The 23,914-nt window shown below is 38.8% G+C and overlaps 1 protein-coding gene across 1 annotated transcript in view; it reads left to right on the forward strand.

The window, feature by feature from the left end:
• Window positions 1-23,914, forward strand: part of LOC133564420 (solute carrier family 12 member 9-like) — a 125,800-nt gene that overhangs the window by 56,255 nt on the left and 45,631 nt on the right. The window contains exons 7-8 of the mRNA XM_061918739.1: window positions 16,733-16,890; window positions 17,545-17,627. Of these exons, the coding sequence (XP_061774723.1) occupies window positions 16,733-16,890; window positions 17,545-17,627 (241 nt within the window). The remainder of the gene's footprint in view (window positions 1-16,732; window positions 16,891-17,544; window positions 17,628-23,914) is intronic.

The raw sequence follows: 23,914 nt of genomic DNA on the forward strand, positions 1-23,914 counted from the left end.
TTGAGAATAATTGTTGTATATTCTTTGGTAGCAGGTTATAGTTCTCTTTATACATAATTTTAGCTGTTTGCAAATGCACCAAATCGTTGAATTTCAGTAATTGTGAATAATCAATAAAGGGTTTGTATGTTCTCTATAGCCAACATTATGTATTATTTTAACTGATCTTTTTTTGTAGCAGAGTTAGTGAATGAAGCGCACATTTGTTGTTGTTTCCCCATATTTCTACACAATAACTCAGATATGGTAACACTAGTGAGCAGTCGAGAATATGGAGTGATTTTTGGTCTAGAACATGGTTTGCTTTATTGATTATTGATGTGTTTCTTGCTACTTTGTTGTATATTTTTACACGAGATTCGATTCATTTTATCATTTTACACCCAAAAATGTGTTTTCTTTTACCCTTTTAATATTTACTCTGTCTATTTGTATATTTGTTTGACTTTCTCTTCAAATGTTACCAAAGAGCATTATTTTAGTCTTCCTGAGATTCAAAGATAGTCTGTTTTTGTCAAACCATCTTTTTAATTTGTTCATTTCTTCTGTTATTATTTGTATTAGCTTCTGTGTGTTCTCTCCTGAACACAACACAGTTGGTCCAATGTTCACAAAGTACTTATTGAAGCTTTCAATATTGTCATTTTTTACATTTCCATCTAATAAGTATTGAGGATAACCCTTTTTAGCACCATTTTTAATCATGCTAATTAGGATGCCCCTTGTTGTCCTCATATTTTGTTTGTTGACTGTCGTATTGTTTTTCTACAAGTTCGTAGTATGCCAGTTAGCTTTTTCTGCTCCTGTAGATCTTTGTGTTATAAATAGTGTATTATTCTTCTTGCAAGCATTTCTCAGTCCATTTGTCACCCATGGTTGATTTTTTATTTTTTTGCTTCTACTAAGTTGTTTCAATGGACAGTGTTTATCATAAAGCATCTCAAAGGTAATAAAAAAATACCATATGCTAACTCTCTTTTCTCAGATCATTTTTGAGAGCTGTCATACTTTGTTCTGTACATATTCTTCAAAAAGTATTTTTGTCATCCCTGTTCCTCTTCTGGTAGTTTCAATCGTAGATTATGAAAAGTGGCAGATGATCACTGATGTCGAATATTAGCAGGCCACTAGTGGTATTGTTATCAAAATCATTAGTAAAAATATCATCAATAAGTGTGGTGTTGTGTCCTGAGATTCTGCTGGCTTGTGATTTTAGGATATAAACTCAGGCTATACATTGTGTCCATGAAGTCATTTATGGGCTTTTGTTTGTTAGGGTTCAATAGGTCAATGTTGAAGTCTCCACATAAGAAAGTTATTTTTTGACTGACTTCAATTAAAGTCCTCCTAATCCAGTTCTCAAACGTATCAATGTTTGACTTCGGTGATCTATATAAACAGCTGATCAGTATTTTTGCTTTTTTCTTGACAAATTTCAATGTTAATACATTCTAAGATATTATCAATAGCTAGCGACATAGTCTTCACCACATTTAGGTTCTTCATCACGTACATAGCTACTCCCCCTCTGTTTTTGTTGATTCTGTTGGTATAATTTAGTTCATATCCTTCTAGTTCAAAATCCTTTCCTTTTTTAGCATCCACCCATGTTTCTGAGATAGCGATCATTTTGAAGGGTTCGTTAAATTGCTCCAAAAAATGCTCCACCTAGTTGTAGTCAGCATACAAACTTCTGCTGTTTAAATGTATAATAGACACTTTTTTGTCAATTTTAATGTTTCCGTTTTTTGTTCGTTTGAATAATAAAAACAATTATTCCTTGTGTGAAAGAAAACATTTTTATCTGGATCTATATCATTATCTAATTCCAGACTATTGTTATCTATGCTGTTGAGTGTTTTCAGTTCCATACTTTCCTGTTCTCCAATCATTGGTGTTGCTCTCTGAATGTCTATAAGTGTAGATGAACGTGCACCTGAGTGAAGATCGTCTTGTTCGGTAATCCCTTGGAGAGTTGTAATTTTGTAGTCCAATGTTTGTTTTCTGTCAGACTCCATTATTGTTGTTGTTGTTGTTTTAGTTGCCAGGCGTTCTGATATTCGTCCAAATCTTTGATGTCATGGACAACCAGGACTCTTGCTCCTGGGCCCCCATTCAGCTTTATGTAGATTTTGCCTTTGGCGCTCTAATAAGTTCCCTGAATTTTCCCTTGTTTCCTCAAGTCGCAAACTTTCTTGGCCATTTCAGCATTGCGTTTAGTGAGGTGCTCGTTTATGTACACATTTGTGTCCTTCAGCTTTTTTCCTTGTGTCAGTGCCATTTTGGATTTTGTGTTGGCGAGTTTAACGATGGTGACTGGCGTGGTGTTGTTGCCTTTTTTGTTCAGTGGAATGCACGCATCAATGGTGTTAATATCAACATCAATTCTCTTTGATTGCAGAAAGTTGACCACTTGTTGCTCCGTATAAGCAGCGTCCATGTTATCTGGTTCTCTTCTGTTGTCAACTGCTCTTGCATAGGATCGAAGATTGATGCGTAGCCCAGCAATGATGATGTCATTTTGTTGTGTAAACTGTTCCATTTCCTCTTTGATGTTTTCCACGACAGTGATGTTCCCCAGATTGGCGACATCATTGGGCTAGTGTCTCCCCATAACACTGCCATTGTTATTTTGTTGCGTGGCATGTAACTGTTGGCGCAACGATGCATTCTCCTCGCTCAGCTTCTGCACATGCTGTTCTAATGCATTCACCCGTTCTTTGAACATATTCAATTCCTCTCTTCTAAGTTTTAGTTTTTTGTCTTTGATTATCTGTTCTTGGATATCTGCAATGTCTTTTTGTTCACTGCCGTTCGCCTGTTCATCGAGAGTGTTGATCCTGTTTTGTAGAGCTAGTACTAACTCTTTCAAGTCTGGTTCCACCCCTGATGTGTTTTCACCCGTTGACGGCTTCATGTCGTGCTCATGGTTGCTCAGCGGCAAAGTGAAGCCATTGGTGCTGCTCGCTTCTGCTGCTGGCTGCGGCTCTATGGTGTTTTTTTTTTTGTTTTTTCCCCACGTATTTATGCACCAGCCAGTGCTGTGTCCGCCTTTCTTGTTGATCACATATGTGGTCCGAAGCTTTTAAAATATATCCAACTCCTTCGCTTTTGCTGTTTACCTTTGGGTTGTTAAGCAACGGCTTTGAGCTACCATTTAGCTAGTTAACCCTATCTTTCTGGCACCTTTAGTTCGCTTATTTTAGCGAGTCTGTGCACCCTGCTGGGCAGAGTTGAAGTTGAATGTGTTCTCAAGATGTCCTGTTGCCGTGATCACAATCAGTAGTCGGAAAATTAGTTTATTCGGTCAAAAACTGTAATGTTAGGAGCGTAGCTCTACTAGTTTACTTCCCTCCTCGGAAATAGGAAGTGATGAATGTTTTAAATCCATTGTTTTTGCAAGATTACTCCGATAGAGCGCAGATCAGAGAAGTGCACTTACGATTATGTAGATTTCACTATGCGTCTTGTGGCCTGTGTGTGTGTGTGGCAGGGACAGCGCAGTTAGGTCAAAGAAAAGAGAGAAGGAGAGCAATGGGCCCAAAGAAGCCGAGAAAAGCAGAAACATGGCAACCATCAATTTTGTAGCTAACGCCATTTGATATGTTTGACATGCATAACAAATGTTTTATTGTGACGGCGCGCTCTTATCACGCCGTCACTTGAGGACCGGCACGTTCCTCTCTCTATCTGGACAGGAGAGTGAGGACGCACCTGCACGAGGACAATGTCAGTGTTGTGACTTGGAGAATATAACGTTTTGAGTGGCGTGTAGTCGGATGTACACAACAATGCGAGACCCAAGCACGCACACGAGAGACTCACCGAGCTGTAGGTTGTCGTCATGGCATCACAGGGAGTTCAGTCAAAAGGACGCTTAAGGTGGACTTTTTTTTTTAGCTAAATTTAACGTTTCATTTGATAATTTAATGCAGTGGTTCTGAACCTTTTTTCAGTGATATACCCCCTGTGAACATTTTTTTAATTCAAGTACCCCCTAATCAGAGCAAAGCATTTTTGGTTGGAAAAAAGAGATAAAGAAGCAAAATACAGCACTATTTAATCAGTTTCTGATTTATTAAATTGTATAACAGTGCAAAATATTGCTCATTTGTAGTGGTCTTTCTTGAACTATTTGGAAAAAAATATATAACATAACTAAAAACTTGTTGAAAAATAAACAAGTGATTTGATCATAAATAAAGATTTCTACACATAGAAGTAATCATCAACTTAAAGTGCCCTCTTTGGGGATTGTAATAGAGATCCATCTGGATTCATCAACTTCATTCTAAACATTTCTTCACAAAAAAATAAATCTTTATCATCAATATTTATGGAACATGTCCACAAAAAAATCCAGCTGTCAACACTGAATATTGCTTTGTTGTATTTTTTTTCACAGTTTATGAACGTACATTCATATTTTGTTGAAGTATTATATATTTATAAGGATTTTTGAATTGTTGCTACTTTTAGAATATTTTATAAAAACCTCCCGTACCCCCTTGGCATACCTTCAAGTACCCCCAGGGGTACGCGTACCCCCATTTGAGAACCACTGATTTAATGGATATACAAACACATACTGGATAATTTGTAGCATGAAATATTGTAAATTATTATCTAGATATGTACATTAAGGGTACACGTTTGTTTTTCACCCTTTTCCCCTGTCAGTGGTATGGCCGAGGGAGGGGCTGCCTTGGACGATTTAATGGTTCATTCAGTCGTGGTGGGAGTACGTAACCAGTTTGGTTGTGGAGAGTTGGAGAATAGTGCACACACTGATTGAGGATTGTTGAGCGGTTGATATTTTTTTTTCCATTCCTGCATTTTGTAAATACTTTTTTAAAATTGGATTTACTTTTCATTTTCAACAATTGTTGCACTGTATATATGTTTATACCCTGTGCACTGGTGACCTTGAGTTGGTTCAATAAACATCCCCAACTCGAAATCTGCGACTGAGGCACCATGGTTATATAGATTTTTGGAGCGAACCCGCAACATCTATAAATTATCAATCAATCAATCAATGTTTACTTATATAGCCCTAAATCACTAGTGTCTCAAAGGCCTGCACAAACCACAACACAAACCACTACCACATCCTCGGTAGGCCCACATAAGGGCAAGGAAAACTCACACCCAGTGGGACGTCGGTGACAATGATGACTATGAGAACCTTGGAGAGGACGAAAGCAATGGATGTCGAGCGGGTCTAACATGATACTGTGGAAGTTAAATCCATATTGGATCCAACTGGAGGGAAGTGGTGTTCTGTGGGGATTAGCCTTCTGCTTTGTTTTTAGCCCCGCTCGACATCCGCGTTTCCAATCACCGCTGGCGTCTGCTCCGTAGACGGCCCCCGCTGCTACTATACTCCCCTGCGTCACAGGCCGCTGGATGTAGCCGGCGAATTAGTCCCGTGCTAGTTAGCAGGTCTAGCAAGCACGCGTCTATCAGTCCAAAACGGCCCGATATGTCCACATCCAGAAGTGTCTGGCGGTCGTACGTGATCACAGAGTGACCACGATGTGAGCCAGCCATAAAGTTTGCAGAATTGTCCGGTATTTCTGCCAAATGTTTCATCTTTAGAAAGAGCTCCGCGATGCTGCAGCCCGTCCGGGCGCCATCTTGGAACACTTACTCGATTAGTTAAATTACTCGATTAGCTGTTGCCGAACTTAGTATTAATAATTAATGATGATGATCGATGGAATTGATGGAATCAGATATGATCCTCTCTGGCTAATATGTTTATTTATAGTCCTCCGGCTGACAAGCCAGCAGCTAATTGTGTATCCCCATACATAGTTTGGAGCCACTCCCTAAAGCAGGGGCCGGAAACTTTTTTGGCTGAGAGAGCCATACAAGCCAAATATTTTAAAAAGTATTTCCGTGAGAGCCCTATAATATTTCTTTTAAGACTGAATACAACTAAATTCGTGCAATTTTAAGTAAGACTAACATTTTGAGAGTATAATAGGTCTGTTATTCTTTTTAAAAACATTGTTATTCTGAAGCTAACCAACAATAAATGAAATACTTCTTACCATTAATGCGACTTCTTGAACCCGTGCGGTAGAAATCGGATGGATGGATTAAAATGCATGAGAATGTTTTATATTTTGAACATTATTTTTGACACTGTGATTGCCAGCGTAATTATTCATTACTTACTGTGTTAAGCAATGTCAGCTAATATTAATCTGAGAGCCAGATGCAGTCATCAAAAGAGCCACATCTGGCTCTAGAGCCATAGGTTCCCTGCCCTAAAGTAATGAAAATCACCTCCATTACGGAAAATGCAATTGAATTCTTAATATCTTAAGTTTAATTATCAAGTAGTAGAATGAAGCAAAACATGTTACACACTGTGAGCAAGCAGGAACAGGCAGAAGAAATAAGTGCTGAGTAAAGTTTCAAAAGTGTAGGTGGAACTGTGTTGCAGCAGAAAGTAAGCAGTTATCAACAGAATAATTAACAATTAAACACGTAAGAAGGTGGATTGATCCATAAACTGGATTGTAGACACCAAGGGGAATGTAAATATATAAGAGTGATTCGATTGAATTTTTTTTTCCTCAAAAGCTTTTTTTTGTCGTTTTCGTAAATATTTAGACATTCAGTGAATACGCTCCTGGACACGGGAGGACCATAAGGGCTAAACTGACTTAAATCAGTAATAGAATTTTTAGATTTTGTTTCATCATTGTGTACTATTTACTTTTTTTGCTCAAACAATTGTATGTAGTAAAAGAGAATAAGGAAACACTTTACATAATTTGCTGATACTGCTAAACTGTCAATAGCACTCACAATAAATACGTTGAAAAAATTACAATATTGTCCAATGTCACTCATCCTGATCGGCTCATTCCTCGTAACACACACTGACGTCACGTTATTGCACTGTATGTTTAACTGTGACCCAGAACCCATAACAATTTTATAAAACCCTACAAAGGTCCAACATATTTCAAGGAATTTGCTGACGTTTAGGGTCACCAAAGTTTCAGTTATCTTGTTCGTGTTGCACAAAATGTATGTTCTTTGCGAACAACTGTTTTGTCAGCTTTGCCTGCAACGTAAGCCCAGGATAGAGGGACAGGAAGAAACGTGCATGCGAAAATGTAGCTCTATTATGTATGGCAGCAAAAACAACACTGATAATGCAGAAACTCAGGAAGAAGTTATGGTTACTAGTTATTTCCGAACATGTATACAATATGATACTTTACATCATAATATAATTACAGTTTCTCACTACAGCATGTCCAAAAAGGAGTAGGAAGATGCAGAGCTTTGTTAATCCTTTCCGCTTTCCAAATCATAGCAATTACTGACACATTTGTTACTACTCATTCTGTAAAGAAATAGATAATTAAGTAAGTGAATGACTGTTAAATACTTCAATAAAAATTGACAAAGTTCTTATGGGCGGAAGGCGGGGTACAGCCTGGACAGGTCACCACCTCATCTCAGAGCCAACACAGATAGACAACATTCACACTCACATTCACACACTAGGGCCAATTTAGTGTTGCCAATCAACCTATCCCCAGGTGCATGTCTTTGGAGGTGGGAAGAACCCACACAGAACATGCGAACTCCACACAGAAAGATCTAGAGCCTGGGATTGAACTCCGGACCTTAGTATTGTGAGGCACATTCACTAACCCCTGGTCCACCGTGCTGCCCTGACATGGTTTAGTGTTGGATGATAAATCTTAAATGCTGCTGCCAACAAGCTGCAATCCCTGCATATTTTTTCAAACATTGCTATAAATATCATCATCTTACTCCCTGGAAATATTGTAATGTATTTTTCAGGCAACATCCTACACTCTGAATAATTAAATGTAATAATGTTAAATTTCCATCTACAGTATATTATGCACACATAAGTACAGCGAGTGGGATAATGATTTAATCCCCTGCAAGTGTTATAAACTGATTGACAAATATGTATTTGATCATCTACCAACTACCAATAATTTTCTAGCCCACAACACACATAAAACACATGCTGTCTAAGAAATCAGGATTTCCATTTGGAGAAATAAAGTGTCCGTCTAAATCAGTCCTATCCCTTCATAAGGAAGCTCGGTGAAGACCACCGTCTTAATACAGATACAAAATAACAAGGCAATTCCCCTCATTTTGGAGCTTCATGAAATATCACACCGCAGGGGTGACGATGAGTGAGACAAAGTTGAAAGATCCACAAGAGCTTGTTAACAATCTCAAGGTAGCTGGGACCACACTTCAGTGATCATCTACCAGCTTTCACAATCTATGACGAAAACTACAGGAAAAGGAACATGGATAGCAAAAATACCTTTTGAACACTATATCACAAAGAGAAGTATGAATGCTTTTAAGAATGAACTGAGAGAACAAAAATGAAATACATTATGCATATGGTATTTCTTTAATACTTTCATGATGCTTTATTACAAACGTTGTCCACGGCAAAAGAACAATAATCAAGCATGGATGACAAAGGGACTAAACAATCTTTTTAATTGCTTTTGGATATCCGCTAGTGTTTTTCAACCACTGTGCCGCGAGATACAGTCAGTTGTGCCGTGGAAGATTATATAATTTCACCGATATGGGTTAAAAATATTTTTTGCAAACCAGTAATTATAGTCTGCAAATGATGTGTTGTTGTTGAGTGTCGGTGCTGTCTAGAGCTCGGCAGAGTAACTGTGTAATACTCTTCCATATCAGTAGGTGGCAGCTAATTGCTTTGTAGATGTGGGAAACAGCGGGAGGCAGCGTGCAAGTAAAAAAGGTGTCTAATGCTTAAACCAATAATATACAAAAGGCGAGTGCCCCTAAGAAAAGGCATTGAAGCTTAGGAAAGGCCATGCAGAACGAAACAAAAAAAGAACTGACCACAAAGTTAAAAAAGACAAAACAGAATGCTGGACGACAGCAAAGACTTACTGTGGAGCAAAGACTTACTGCGGAGCAAAGGTGGTGTCCACAATCAACAATGTCCCCACAAAGAAGGATATAAACAAATGAAATATTCTTGATTGCTAAAACAAAGTAGATGCGGGAAATATTGGTCAAAGGAAGACATGAAACTGCTACAGAAAAATACCAAAAAAAGAGAAAAAACCACCAAGATAGGAGCGCTAGACAAAGAACCAAAACACTACAAACAGGAAAACAGCAAAAAAAGGCATGATGTGACAGTACACCTACTTTGAGACAAGAACTATATTGATACATAGTTGGTTATGCTTTAAAGCAGGGTTTCCCACACATTCATTTATTTGTGGCGGCCCGCCACAAAAGAATTACGGCCGCCACAAATTAAAAAAAAATAAAAATAAATGTTTTTTTTTCGGCTTTTGACTCGCTCGACTGCTCATAAAAGCAATGGGACTCTGTCTGTGAATGGAGCTTGTAGTTACATATTATATAAATATGTAAATATTATATAAATATGTATGTAAATATGTATATAAATATTTACATAAACTGTTGTGATCATATTCCAACTCCACGTTCTTCTTGGTCATCGCCGCCGCTGCCACCATTAGTTATTTACACAGAAATAATTTGCAAATGTTTATATACATTCCTTAATTGTTTCTAAACAATGCCTGTAACACGGCAATAAAACAGCTGAACAAACAAACAGAAGTCATTATCATGACATCACCAGCTGCGGAAACTAGCTCTTCAATCAGCTAAACAGGCTCAATAAGTCCGCGGTGACATTTTGGTGAATTTACAAATCTGGAACAATACAAACAGAATGCCATTGTAAGTTAATAATACTAACACAGACATTTGTAAAGGTGTTAGCGTTTTACCTAATACTAACGACTCTAGCTTGATTTCATCATGATAACACATACAAATATACATGAAAATACTCCTACAAACATCACACATGGGAGAGTTTAGTAAGTATGAATTGTTTTGGTAAAATTGTAAAACTTCTAAACATTGCTTGGAGTCATGAAAGAAGAATCCATTCGAGTAAAAATGCTCTGCATGACTAGAAGATGAAACGGCACTTATCAACTATTTTGTTGATTTCAAAACGTTAAAAAAACAATAAAATAGCTGCACCGTTTTGTAAGCCGCAGGGTTCAAAACGTAGGAAAATTCAGCAGTTTATTGTCTAGATTTTACGGTATTTATCTCATTCAATAAAATACAAATTGATGTATAAGCTTTTTCAATGTTGTTTTTATTTATTTTGTGCCAATAATCTGTCTCTGTTAAAATAAAATAAAAACTAATCAGACGTATGGGTACATATTCTGTTAGATGTTGGTGCAGCCTAACACAAATGATCACCACATTGTAATGCCCTGTACACACGATCGTGATTCAGACCACGATTGGCATTTGGGTTGAAACGTAAAGCTGTCGTGGTGAGCGTATTGCATGGCATCTCATCTTGACATGAAGCGTTGCCGTTGAGACAGTTCACAAAATTGCCGCAGTCAACACGATCAAATTTCTGTGTCGCATCAGAATGTGTCAAAATGATACCAAGCATGGCGCCTAATCATGTTCATTAGGATCAACTATAATAGAAAATAAAAACTCTCCATCGCGCTGAGTTGCAATGTGGTACATTATGTTACGCACAACTAAATAACATGTTTAACGACCTGATACAATGATCGCACAGTCAGATACACTTAAAGGTGCTCCCAACTTCCTCACACCTGCTCTTCTGGCCCTTTTTTATGGCTGGTTTGGCTTATCGAGATGTTGTTCCGCTTCTTGCACTTGGGCAGCAACATAGGCATATAATAGAATGTTAAATGTGATGGTGTCTTCATCAGGAGTTCCAGCCAAGGTGAACGTCTTCAACAATATGAGCAAGAACTATTCATCAGCCTCTTTTTTTTTTTTTACCAAGTCTCCAATCGGCACCCAAAATATTTTCGAACCGCAACAGAATAATTGATGTTTGAGAATGTACAAGAATGCATCAAATCAGTGCTCTTACAAGAGCACGTTGAATTGGCTCTCCAGATACGTCCGGGGTCATCCATCGCATCACAAACGCTGGTAGATCCCATCAAAATTGATCAAATCATCTTCTGAGTGGAAGTTAGATCACAAATACAAGTAGCTATGAGTAGGTAATTGTTGTGATCGCATGTCAGTGTGAATGGAGCATAACACAGAGTTAGTGTGGTGGAAAGTCCGAAATTTGAACTGCAACAAAGTGGATTTAGTACAAAAGTTGTATTTACCCGAAATCAAAAAGTACAGGTTGGAAATAATTTGCCAATGCAAACAGACAACGTTGTGCCGTGGATCTAGAGTCATGCAAAACCATGCAAATCATATCAAATATTGGTCTACTGGCTTTCCTCATGTGTCAAGGTATTTTTGTTTTGCAACTGCTGGTTCCAAAAACAACCGTGGATCTCTTAGTCATAACAAACAGTCATAACATTTTGTAGACTGGTTGGCGCGACCCCAAGTTCAACTTTCCCTTACTTTTGCTCTTCCAGTGATTGAGTATAGGCTTTTTGATAGAATTTCTTTTTTGGACTTCAACAGACAATAAATATGGTATAAAGGTCAGAAATTCCACTACATTTGCAAAATGCTATTGGTTTTAAATTAACTCCCTTAACTTGGTTTGAATCATATTTGTCAGATTGATTGTAGGTTTATTTTATCAAGAATATATGCTCTGTGGAGACTCGGTGCGGTAGCCATGGTGTCCCTCAGGGATCCGTGCCTGGATCAGCATGTTTAGTCTTTTCATGCTTTGCTTTAGCAGTATTATTAGACAGGATTCAAACTTCCACTGGTATGCAGTTGACACACAGCTTTATCAATAACACTGAATGACACTAATAAGTTATCAAACTCCAGGCATGTCTTCAAGCTATCAAGAATCCGATGACTTGTAACTTGTTACTGTTAAACTCTGATAAAGCAGTGACTAGTGCCCCCAAGATCTTTCCTCTTTCGACTAATATATCTTGATATACTCTTAATATCCTCATAGTGATATCATTGCTATTGCAGTCAGATATCCATGTAGTATGTAGCTACCTGTTTTATTTGTGTTTGTATTTTTGTCTTTCTCTCTTTTTTCTTTTCTCTTTCTCTGCTTAAATGGGGCGCTCCTTGCATCTGTGAGTTTTGCCACTTGCTGTTGCCATTACGTTCCTACATTTCTGCGTGGGATCTTTTTGGTTTCCAGTTTTCTTTCATATAAAAAGACTGCTAAATGTGTAAAGTGCTTTAAAATAACTTTTGTTGTGAAACCAAATCAAACAGGGGTTCAATAAATTCTACAGTATTGTCTAGGTCAGTGGTTCTCAAATGGGGGTACTTGAAGGTATGCCAAGGGGTACGTGAGATTTTTTTAAATATTCTAAAAAAAGCAACAATTGAAAAATCCTTCATGAATATATTTATTGAATAATACTTCAACAAAATATGAATGTAAGTTCATAAACTGTGAAAAGAAATGCAGCAATGCAATATTCAGTGTTGACAGCTAGATTTTTTTGTGGACATATTCCATAAATATTGATGTTAAAGATTTCTATTTTTGTGAAGAAATGTTTAAATGAAGTTGATGAATCCAGATGGATCGCTATTACAATCCCCAAAGAGGGCACTTTAAGTTGTTGATTACTTCTATGTGGAGAAATCTTTATTTATAATTGTTGTATAACTTGTTTATTTTTCAAAAAGGTTTTAGTTATTTTCATATCTTTTTTTCCAAATAGTTCAAGAAAGACTAATACAAATGAGCAATATTTCTCACTGTTATACAATTTAATAAATCAGAAACTGATGACATAGTGCTGTATTTTACTTCTTTATCTCTTTTTTTCAACCAAAAATGCTTTGCTCTTATTAGGGGGTACTTGAATTAAAAACATGTTCACAGGGGGTACATCGCTGAAAAAAGGTTGAGAACCACTGGTCTAGGCTATAGATTGCACCGGTATTTACTGTAAGTCGCACCTCCCAAATTTTTTGTACATACCTGTACAAAAGTAAATGTGTAAATGTTAATCTTAATTGTTGCCAAACAAAGCCTGTCATATGGCAGTAAATCAGCTGATCAAACAAAACAGAATTCATCGCCATGGGCCCACTAGCTGCGGAGGCGAACTCTCCAAATTAGTTAAACAGACTCAATAACTCCATGGTGAGGCGGTGACGTTTGAGTGAATTTAAGAAACTGAAACATTACAAAAGGAATGCCTTTGTACAGTTAATAAATAATAGTAACACAGACACTAAACATGGTAGCATATTCGCTAAAGCTAGCTAGCTATGATAGCTTGATTATGTTACAATAGCAAGTACAAATATGCATGAACTCACTCCTACAAATATCACACAGGACAGTTTTGTAAAAGTACGAATTGTTTTAGAAACATTGTAAAACTTACATACATTGCCTGGAGTGATGAAAGAAGAATCCTTTCGAACAGAAACATTATGGACTAATACTTCCATTTCAAGGAACGACAGAAGAACTACATTTCAACCTGCAGGCTCTGCACTGAGCAAACCGTCCAAAATATGGCGCTATAGCACTAACAATAACACACCATCTCAGAGTTTCTGTCGGTGTTCTATGAAAACTATTTGCTGAATACAAAACATTATGGCCGTTAGTGAAGAAAAATCTGTATATTAGCTCCACCGTTTTATAATCCGCAGGGTTCAGAATGTGGAATAAAAGTAGTGGCTAATAGTCCGGAAAATATAGTAATGCCAATCTTAATCAATACAAACAGTTGCATACTACTCACGTGACATGTATAAAAAAAACATTGTCAAAACACATACTGGACAAAACACCATGTAAAATGAAAGGTGTCGATGGTCATTCTACAAACCCCGTTTCCATATGAGTTGGGAAATTGTGTGAAATGGAATACAATGATTTGCAAATCCTTTACAACCCATATTCAAATTAATGCACTACAAATACAAGATATTTGAAGTTCAAATTCATAAACTTTATTTTTTATTCTTTTGCAAATAATAATTAACTTAGAATTTCATGGCTGCAACACGTGCCAAAGTAGTTGGGAAATGGCATGTTCACCACTGTGTTACATCACTTTTTCTTTTAACAACACTCAATAAACCTTTGGGAACTGAGGAAACTAATTGTTGAAGCTTTGAAAGTGGATTTCTTTCCCATTCTTGTTTTATGTAGAGCTTCAGTCCTTCAACAGTCCGGGGTCTCCGCTGTTGTATTTTACGCTTCATAATGCACCACACATTTTCGATGGGAGACAGGTCTGGACAGCAGGCGGGCCAGGAAAGTACCCGCACTCTTTTGTACGAAGCCACGTGCTGAATGTGGCTTGGCACTGTCTTGCTGAAATAAGCAGGTGGGTCCATGAAAAAGAAGGCGCTCAGATGGCAGCATATGTTGTTCCAAAGCCTGTATGGACCTTTCAGCATTAACATTACAGATGTGTAAGTTACCCATGCCTTGGGCACTAATGCACCCCCATACCATCACAGATACTGGATGGTTCGCTTCCCCTGATGACACAATGTTGAATATTTCCAAAAACAATTTGAAATGTGGACTCGTCAGACCCAGAACACTTTTTCACTTTGCATCAGCCCATCTTAGATCATTTCAGGCCCAGAGAAGCCAGCGGCGTTTCTGGCTGTTGTTGATAAATGGCTTTCGCTTTGCATAATAGAGCTTTAACTTGCACTTACAGATGTAGCGACGCACTGTATTTTGTGACAGTGGTTTTCTGAAGTGTTCCTAAGCCCGTGTGGTGATATCCTTTAGAGATTGATGTCGATTTTTGATACAGTGCCGTCTGAGGGATCGAAAGTCTCGGTCATTCAATGTTGGTTTCCGGCCATGCCGCTTACGTGGAGTGATTTCTCCAGATTCTCTGAACCTTTTGATGATATTATGGACCGTAAATGTTGAAATCGCTAAATTTATTGCAATTGCACTTTGAAAAACGTTGTTCTTAAACTGTTTGACTATTTGCTCACGCAGTTGTGGACAAAGGGGTGTACTTCACCCCATCCTTTCTTGTGAAAGACTGAGCTTTTTTGGGGAAGCTGTTTTTATACCCAATCATGGCACCCACCTGTTCCAAATTAGCTTACACACCTGTGGGATGTTCCAAATAAGTGTTTGATGAGCATTCCTCAACTTTATCAGTATTTATTGCCACCTTTCCCAACTTCTTTGTCACGTGTTGCTGGCATCAAATTCTAAAGTTAATGATTATTTTCCCCCCCAAAAAATGTTTATCAGTTTGATAATCAAATATGTTGTCTTCGTAGCATATTCAACTGAATATGCGTTAAAAATGATTTGCAAATCATTGTATTCCGTTTATATTTACACCAAACACAATTTCCCAACTCATATGGAAACGGGGTTTGTACATACAGGTACAGTATGTGTTACATTGGCATTATGTTTTTAGTTAAAGAAAACAAAGCCTAATTTCACTTAGCATTTCAATGATAAATACTGTATGTATTCTGTCCTTTGTTTCTTGGTTTGAAGCAGATTTTTCCCCACACATTGAAAGACTTGAAAATACAAACCTACAATTGGTGCATTAATGATACATTTTTTTTTTTCCAAGATGGCGCTGCTGTAGTGGCTGCTGTTGGCAGGAGCTCTGTGCTCTTGTGTCATCCTTTTGTGTTTCCCTGTTGTTTTCATGTCTTATTATATTTTTTGCCTTTTGGTCCGGGACCCTTTGGGACTGTGTGACAAGGGGTGCCACTTTCGTGACCTCTGTGGTGCTTTTTTTGTGGACTTCTGGATCTGCCTCCCGGGAGCCTTTTGGCCATGGAGACCAGCTGCAGGGTCTCTGCCACACCGGAGTCGGTTTGGAGGGACTGAAGGAGATGCGGATGAGGGGTCAGGGCTGCGGAGCTAGCACTGAGCGCTGGGACGGAGAGGCTTTGTGGTGTCTTGGCTGGTTGAACAGGTGTCGGGACACCTCAGTCACCTTGGACGTATAATCGCTCATCCATGCGGACTGGACACTGGCCGAAAGTGGAGTCGGCTGTCTTGGTTGCTTTGTTGGGTCTGCTCCTGTCTCTGGCCATGCTCCCTCCACCCCAGTGGACGATGGCGTGGAACACTCCAGAGGCAACCACAGTGGCTATGTTTCTTTTACTTTTTATTCATAGCTGTATGTAGAAGTGTCTGGTTGTATCTGCTGCTTTAATGTCTTTAATGTCCTCTGTGTTCTTTTATGTTTGATGTTTACCTCTTACACATATGTAAGAGGGATGTGTACCATGGCTATGAGTTGTTTTTTTCCCTTGGCCTCAGTCTGCACCTCCTCTCCAGGGCCCAGGCTAAGACCGATTTTTTAATTTTATTTTAATCTTCTATTTTATTCTCCCATCCCCCCCCCCTTCCTTGTTTACCTGTATCTCATCTTTTTTGTAAGGGGCGCTGGAAGCCGGCAGACCCGTCAGCGATCCTGTTCTGTCTCCCTGTAATATTTGTCTAAACTTGAATGGGATTGTGCTGAAAATTTAAATTTTCCTGAAGGAACTCTCCTGACGGAATAAATAAAGTACTATCTAATCTAATCTAATCTAATAGGCTCATACATAATAATAACAATGTGTTCATTAGATATTCCTTGATTATCTGAACAATGTTTTAGTAAATATCCATCTTAGTTTACAATGTTTACATACAATTAATTGCTGTTTGTTTTCCTTTTAGAGAGTTACTTCAGAAGAATTACAGTTTCCTCAGAGACATCAACATCTGGAATCCTTTTGTGACCATTGGAGTTTATTCTTCTACCCTCTCAGCAGCCATGAGCAACCTCATTGGCGCCTCACGCATCCTCTACGCCTTGGCCAGAGATGACTTGTTTGGTAGTAAACTTCCACTCCTTTTTTGTTAGTAAAAAGTATGCTGGAATGCTTTATAACCTATGTACTTTTCCACACAGCCATGATCAGCTCATTCACTTTTACATACAGCATTATTAATTAATTGCACCAAACACTAAATAAAAAATAAATGACGTGGTTAGTTTTGCCTCTGTCCTATGTAAACTAAAAGGTATATGTGTTGGTAAAATGATATCACTTTATTATCACAATATCAGGGAACAGTGACACTCTCTTATGTTTATATATTTGATCAATTACTGCAAATGTGTCATGCTAAATATAACAAAACATCAATTTAAACAGTAAAACAATTTCAGTATTGTTTCTACTTCTAAATATTTTTTTTATATTTAGATAATGCACTACTGTATTTTAAAATTAACATTTTCAATACCTTGCTTAAAAATTATGATTTGTCAAACATAAAATTTAATTTTTACCGTGTTTGAATTTTGATTTTATTCATGGAAAACACTGAGAGGTTAAAATATACAAAAACAAAACCAACCAAGAGTGCTCCACAGCATGGGAATCTTTTCCAGTTTTCGTCTTGAGTTGATCTGGTGACCTGTATATCTTTTATCATTTCTACGTGACCAATTATATTTGTTTTCCTTGTTGTTTTTCATTTAGGTAAGGTGTTGTCTCCTGCTAAGAAGACATCTAATAGTGGCAACCCCTGGGCCTCTGTGCTTCTTTCCTGGTTTCTTGTACAAGTGAGTGATAAACATCCCAGTATCATACTTAAATTCAAAGTGTGTTAAATCGAGGGATTTGTGTTAAAAGTGTATTTTAGTTCATTACAATACTGTGTATTGTAACTATAGGATAAAGTGCAGTCATTGTTAGTAGTTTAAGTGACTATTAATCAGAAGTTGGCAGAGAAGCCCAAATAATACTTAAGAGTGCAGTTACTTAAGAGCAGCGGTGCAGGGGTTCCATAATTTCATATTGTAGAGGGGAAAACAATCATCCTTGCATTTAAATACCACATTAAAGTGGTTGGTTTTTAACTTCTTATTTGTCAAGCTTTAATCCTTGTTTTAATACCATTAACAAGAAATACATTGAAGGCAAACTCTGTAGCTCTCCACCATGAGTGTGCTAGTTTTCAAATTTTGTTAACGCAGACCAGATGGAGCAGCATTTTTTTTAATTGTGACTAAACTCTCATTATTGATTAATATAAAAATTATCCAGGCATTCATTGCTGCCGGTCACCCAGGTCTCTCCTGGGTCCCCACATATGTGGTGGCCCTTTCCCAAGGTTTCCTTTTTTTCCTGGCTTGGGCTTTTGGAGTTTTTCCTTGCCCGAATGTGGGTTTAGATCAGGTATTGTTATTGTGGTTTGTGAAGTCTGTTGAAGCACTGTAATTAAGGGATGTATAAACAACCTCTGATAGATTTATTGATTGATCCTGTAATGCACCTAGCCAGAAGAGTCTCAATCTGAAGGAATTTTACAAATCCAGGTCTGTACAAAACTAGTCAGGCGATTTGTGCCGACACTTGTTTACTTGTTTAAGAACTAGAAAACAGCTTCTATGTAAAATAGATCAGCCCATCAAATTACCAGGTATCATCATAATCCATCCATTTTCTACCGCTTATTCCCTTTTGGGGTTGCGGGGGGCGCTGGCGCCTATCTCAGCTACAATCGGGCGGAAGGCGGGGTACACCCTGGACAAGTCGCCACCTCATCGCAGGGCCAACACAGATACACAGACAACATTCACACTCACATTCACACACTAGGGCCAATTTACTGTTGCCAATCAACCTATCCACAGGTGCATGTCTTTGGAAGTGGAAGGAAGCCGGAGTACCCGGAGGGAACCCACGCATTCACGGGGAGAACATGCAAACTCCACACAGAAAGATCCCGAGCCTGGGATTGAACCCAGGACTGCAGGAGCTTCGTATTGTGAGGCAGACGCACTAACCCCTCTCCCACCGTGAAGCCCATCATAATAATCAATGGAAAAATACAAGATTAAATGAAAAATAATTTAAATGAAAAAGTATGCAGAAAAGATTGTCAGGGATTTTTGTCGAATAAGCTACTGTGTCTTTGAAATGGTTTACAGTCTGTTTAGTCTGAATACTGCAATATTGGCAGAGAGGAAAGAGAAAATCTTTGGTGAAAAAGAGGCCTGACAAAAACGTCAATATTGTTTGAGAGTGGAAGAGGCTGAATGGTCTATTATTATTTGTGCTCTCCGTTTATCTCTCTCTTCGCCAGTCCCACTCTTGTCTTTTTAACCCATTTGAACTGTCTTTGAGTAGAAGGGGAGAAATTAGATGGAAATCGTTAGCTCCTCAGAGACCATTGACTCTCGTCTTCTTGCTCTCTCTGCATGTTCCACCATTCGAATTATTTACTGATGACAAAATCTTATTGTAATCTCGCCTCAGACGCTCAACTATTACTCAGTCAAGCTCAGCGAAGCTTTTTTTATGTAAACATAATAGTGACAATGAAAGATGAAACATACTCATCAGAGTCTGAAATACTGTACATATTTTACCAAGTGCAACTATTGGGAAAAAAACACGTCGATATAAAATATCTCTCAATACTTGTATTTAGTAGTAGTTACCGCTACAGAAACCTGCGACTCCGAAGCAACATGCAGCTTTTCAGCTTACTTAATGTGGATTTTTGTTTAATACGAGCATAGAACAAACATGAATCTTAAAAAGAGTTTTAATATTCGGCCTTTTTGTAAGGCATCGACACGAAGAAAAGGAAGGCGTAGGAGAGTTGGAGGCAGGGCAATTAAACGTGCTTTATGGATGCATACGACTATAAGACGGTAAAAAAAATCATACATTTTAAAATATCAATAAAATAGTCAATAATTAATTCGATAAAAACAAAGTGTGTTGATAAAATAGTTTAGCTTTACCATGAATTGATTAATGTGGACCTCGACTTAAACAAGTTGAAAAACTTATTTGGGTGTTACCATTTAGTGGTCAATTTTATGGAATATGTACTGCACTGTGCAATCTACTAGTAAAAGTTTCAATCAATCAATCAATCAATCAATCAATCAATCAATCAATCAGCTGTCATATGCTCAGCTAAATGGAAGCCTGGATTTAAACATTGTCAAATGTGAGGCCTTTTTCCACATTTTCTAGAAGACTGTTCCGAATTAGGCTCATACAACTGAAATGCAGCCTCACCATGTTTAGTTTTGATTTGGGCCACCAGCAAGAGACCTGAAATAGTTCATATGGTTCTAACATGTCCGAGATGTACTTTTGCATTCGACTTGTATGCAAGCACTGCTGTTTTAAAGTCTATTTTCTGAAATGACCTGAGCATTGGACAAATATGGTCGCATTTCCTGGCATTGGTCAATACTTGAGCAGCAGCATTCTGGATGTACTGCAGCTCAGTACTTTAGAGAGCCCTACAAGAAGGGGATTACAGTAGTCTAACCTGCTTGAGACAAAGGCATTAGTGTCTCTTCGTCATGGTTTCTTAACGGTAAATGTTGCTGATATTATTGACTTAATGTGGCTGTTAAAGTTAATTATTTCCCCTAATTTTCTAACTTTATCATTAATTTTCAAAAAGATGGTCTCAAGATGACTGAATATATTCCCAATGCTTCTGTGGGCCACTGACAATGAATCCAGTTTGGTCTGAGTTTAGCTGAAGAAATTTTTTTTTCAACCACACACTGACCTGTTTCAATCAATGACCAAGTGAATCAGCAGGCCGGTGTCCACATCCCATCAGTGACACATAGATCTGAGTGTCATCTGCATACTTGTACAAGTTGTAGCTGCGTAGTAGATGGTCAAATGGCAGCATGTACAAACTGAACATTAGGGGTCGCAGAATTAACCCCTGAATAGCCCCACAGGTTATTTGGTTTGAGACCGTTACCAGTTGCAACTAAGTATACCGTGTTCTTGAGATAACAAGATAAACAGAACAAAAGGTGATTAGCTAATGCATTTTATCTCACAAAAGTAAGTACAACTTTTAGATTTTAGCAACCGTTTTTACAGTGTATCTTCTAATAGGACAATCCTACAGATTTAAAATGTTAATATATTGTCAGTATACTGCCTCTGGCGATTTTAGATCCATCCATCCATCCATTTTCTTCCGTTTATCCGAGGTCTGGTCGCGGTGCCAGAGGCCCAGACTTCCCTCTCCCGTGGTGTTCCCAGGCCAGCCGAGAGACATTAAGTTGAGAAGACATTGAGTCTTCTCAACGTGTCCTAGGTCTTCCCCGTGGCCTTCTACCGTTCGGACATGCCTTAAACACCTCCCGAGGGAGGAGTCCGCGTGGCATCCTGACCACATTTTCAAACCACCTCATCTGGCTCCTTTCGATGTGGAGGAGCAGGGGCTTTACTTTGAGCTCCACCTGGATGACAGAGCTTCTCACCTTATCTTTAAGGGAGAGCTCTGTCACCTGACGGAGGAAACTAATTTTGGCCGCTTGTACCTATGATCTTGTCCATTCGGTCTTAACCCAATGATATGTCCATAAGTGAGGATGGGAATGTAGATCGACCGGTAATCTGAGAGCTTTGCTTTCAGGTTCAGCTCCTTCTTTACCACAATGGATCGATACAGTGTCCGCATTACTAAAGACGCCGCAACGATCCGCCTGTCGAGCTCATCATCCACTCTTACCTCACTCATGGACAAGACTCCGAGGTACTTGAACTCCTCCACTTGGGGCAAGATCTCTTCCCCAACCCAGAGATGGCCCTCCACCCTTTTACGGGTGAGAACTATGGACCCGGACTTGGAAGTGCTAATTTACATCCCAGTCGCTTCACACTCGGCTGAAAACGATCCACTGAGAGCTGAAAATCCAGGCCAGATGAAGCCATCAGGACCATATACAAACCCCGTTTCCATATGAGTTAGAAAATTGTGTTAGATGTAAATATAAACGGAATACAATGATTTGCAAATCATTTTCAACCCATATTCAGTTGAATATGCTACGAAGACAACTTTTTTGATGTACAAACTGATAAACATTTTTATTTGCAAATAATCATTAACTTTAGAATTTGATGCCAGCAACACATGACAAAGTTGGGTAAGGTGGCAATAAATACTGATAAAGTTGAGGAATGCTCATCAAACACTTATATGGAACATCACACAGGTGTGCAGGCTAATTGGGAGCAGTTGGGTGCCATGATTGGATATAAAAGCAGCTTCCATGAAATGCTAAGTAATTCACAAACAAGGATTGGGTGAGGGTCACCACTTTGTATGCAAATTGTCGAACAGTTTTAGAACAACATTTCTCAACGAGCCATTGCAAGGAATTTAGGGATTTTACCATCTACGGTCCGTAAAATCATCAAAAAGTTCAGAGAATCTGGAGAAATTACTGCACGTAAGCGATGATACGACAGACTTTTGACGGTTTTTGATGCGGTACTGCATCAAAAACCGTCATCAGTGTGTAAAGGATATCACCACATGGGCTCAGGAACACTTCATTAAACCACTGTCAGTAACTACAGTTGGTCGCTACATCTATAAGTGCAAGTTAAAACTCTACTATGCAAAACCAAAGCTATTTATCAACAATATCTTGAAACGCCGCCGGCTTGGCTGGGCCTGACCTCACCTAAGATGGACTGATGCAAAGTGGAAAGGTGTTCTGTGGTCTGACGAGTCCACATTTGAAATTATATTTGGAAACAGAGGAAGTGGTGTCCTCCAGAATAAAGAGGAAAATAACCATTCGGATTGTCAGAGGCGCAAAGTTCAAAAGCCAGCATCTGTGATGGTATGGGGGTGTATTAGTGCCCAAGGCATGGGTAACTTACACATCTGTGAAGGCACCATTAATGCTGAAAGGTCCATACAGGTTTTGGAGCAACATATGTTGTCATCCAAGCAACGTTATCATGGACACCCCTGCTTATTTCAGCAAGACAAGTGTTACAACAGCGTGGCTTCGTAAATAAAGAGTGCGGGTACTTTCCTGGCCCACCTGCATTCCAGACCTGTCTCCCATCGAAAATGTGCGGCGCATTATGAAGCGTAGGATACGACAGCGGAGACCCCGGACTGTTGAACGACGGAAGTGCTACATAAAACAAGAATGGGAAAGAATTCCACTTTCAAAGCTTCAACACTTAGTCTCCTCAGTTGCCAAACGTTTATTGAGTGTTGTTAAAAGAAAAGGTGATGTAACACAGTGGTGAACATGCCCTTTCCCAACTACTTTGACACGTGTTGCAGCCATGAATTTCTAAGTTAATTATTATTTGCAAAAAAACATAGTTTATGAGTTTAAACTTCAAATATCTTATCTTTGTAGTGCATTCAAATGAATATGGGTTGAAAAGGATTTGCAAATCATTGTATTCCGTTTATATTTACATCTAACACAATTTCCCAACTCATATGGAAACGGGGTTTGTAATTTGCCAAAATTAAATATCTAATCTTGCAGCCACCAACCCAGATCACCTCAATGCCCTGTCTGCACCTATAAATTCTGTCCATAAAAGTTATGGACAGTATCGGTGACAATGGGCAGTCCTGGAGGAGTCCGACTCTTACTGAAAACGGGTCCGACTTATGCGGCCCAAGCTCTGACACCAATCATACAGGGAGAAGACAGCCACAATCAGACAGTCCGATACCCCATACTTTTTGCGCACTCCTCACAGGACTTCCCAAAGCACACGGTCAAATGCCTTCTCCAAGTCCACAAACCACATATAGACTGGTTGGGCAAACTCCCATGCACCCTCAAGGACCCTGCCTAGAGTATAGAGCTGTTCCACGACAAGGACGAAAACCACACTGTTCTTCCAGAATCCGAGGTTTGACTATTCGGCGTGGCCTCCTCTCCAGTAAACGTGAATAGACCTTACCGGGAAGGCTGAACGATTTTAGATGTAGATTACCAATCCACTGCGATGAGATGGCAACTTGTCCAGGGTGTACGCCGCCTTCTGCCCGATTGTAGCTGAGATAGGCACCAGCGCC

Source organism: Nerophis ophidion, linkage group LG13, assembly GCF_033978795.1.
Source record: "Nerophis ophidion isolate RoL-2023_Sa linkage group LG13, RoL_Noph_v1.0, whole genome shotgun sequence".
Lineage (NCBI taxonomy): Eukaryota > Metazoa > Chordata > Actinopteri > Syngnathiformes > Syngnathidae > Nerophis > Nerophis ophidion.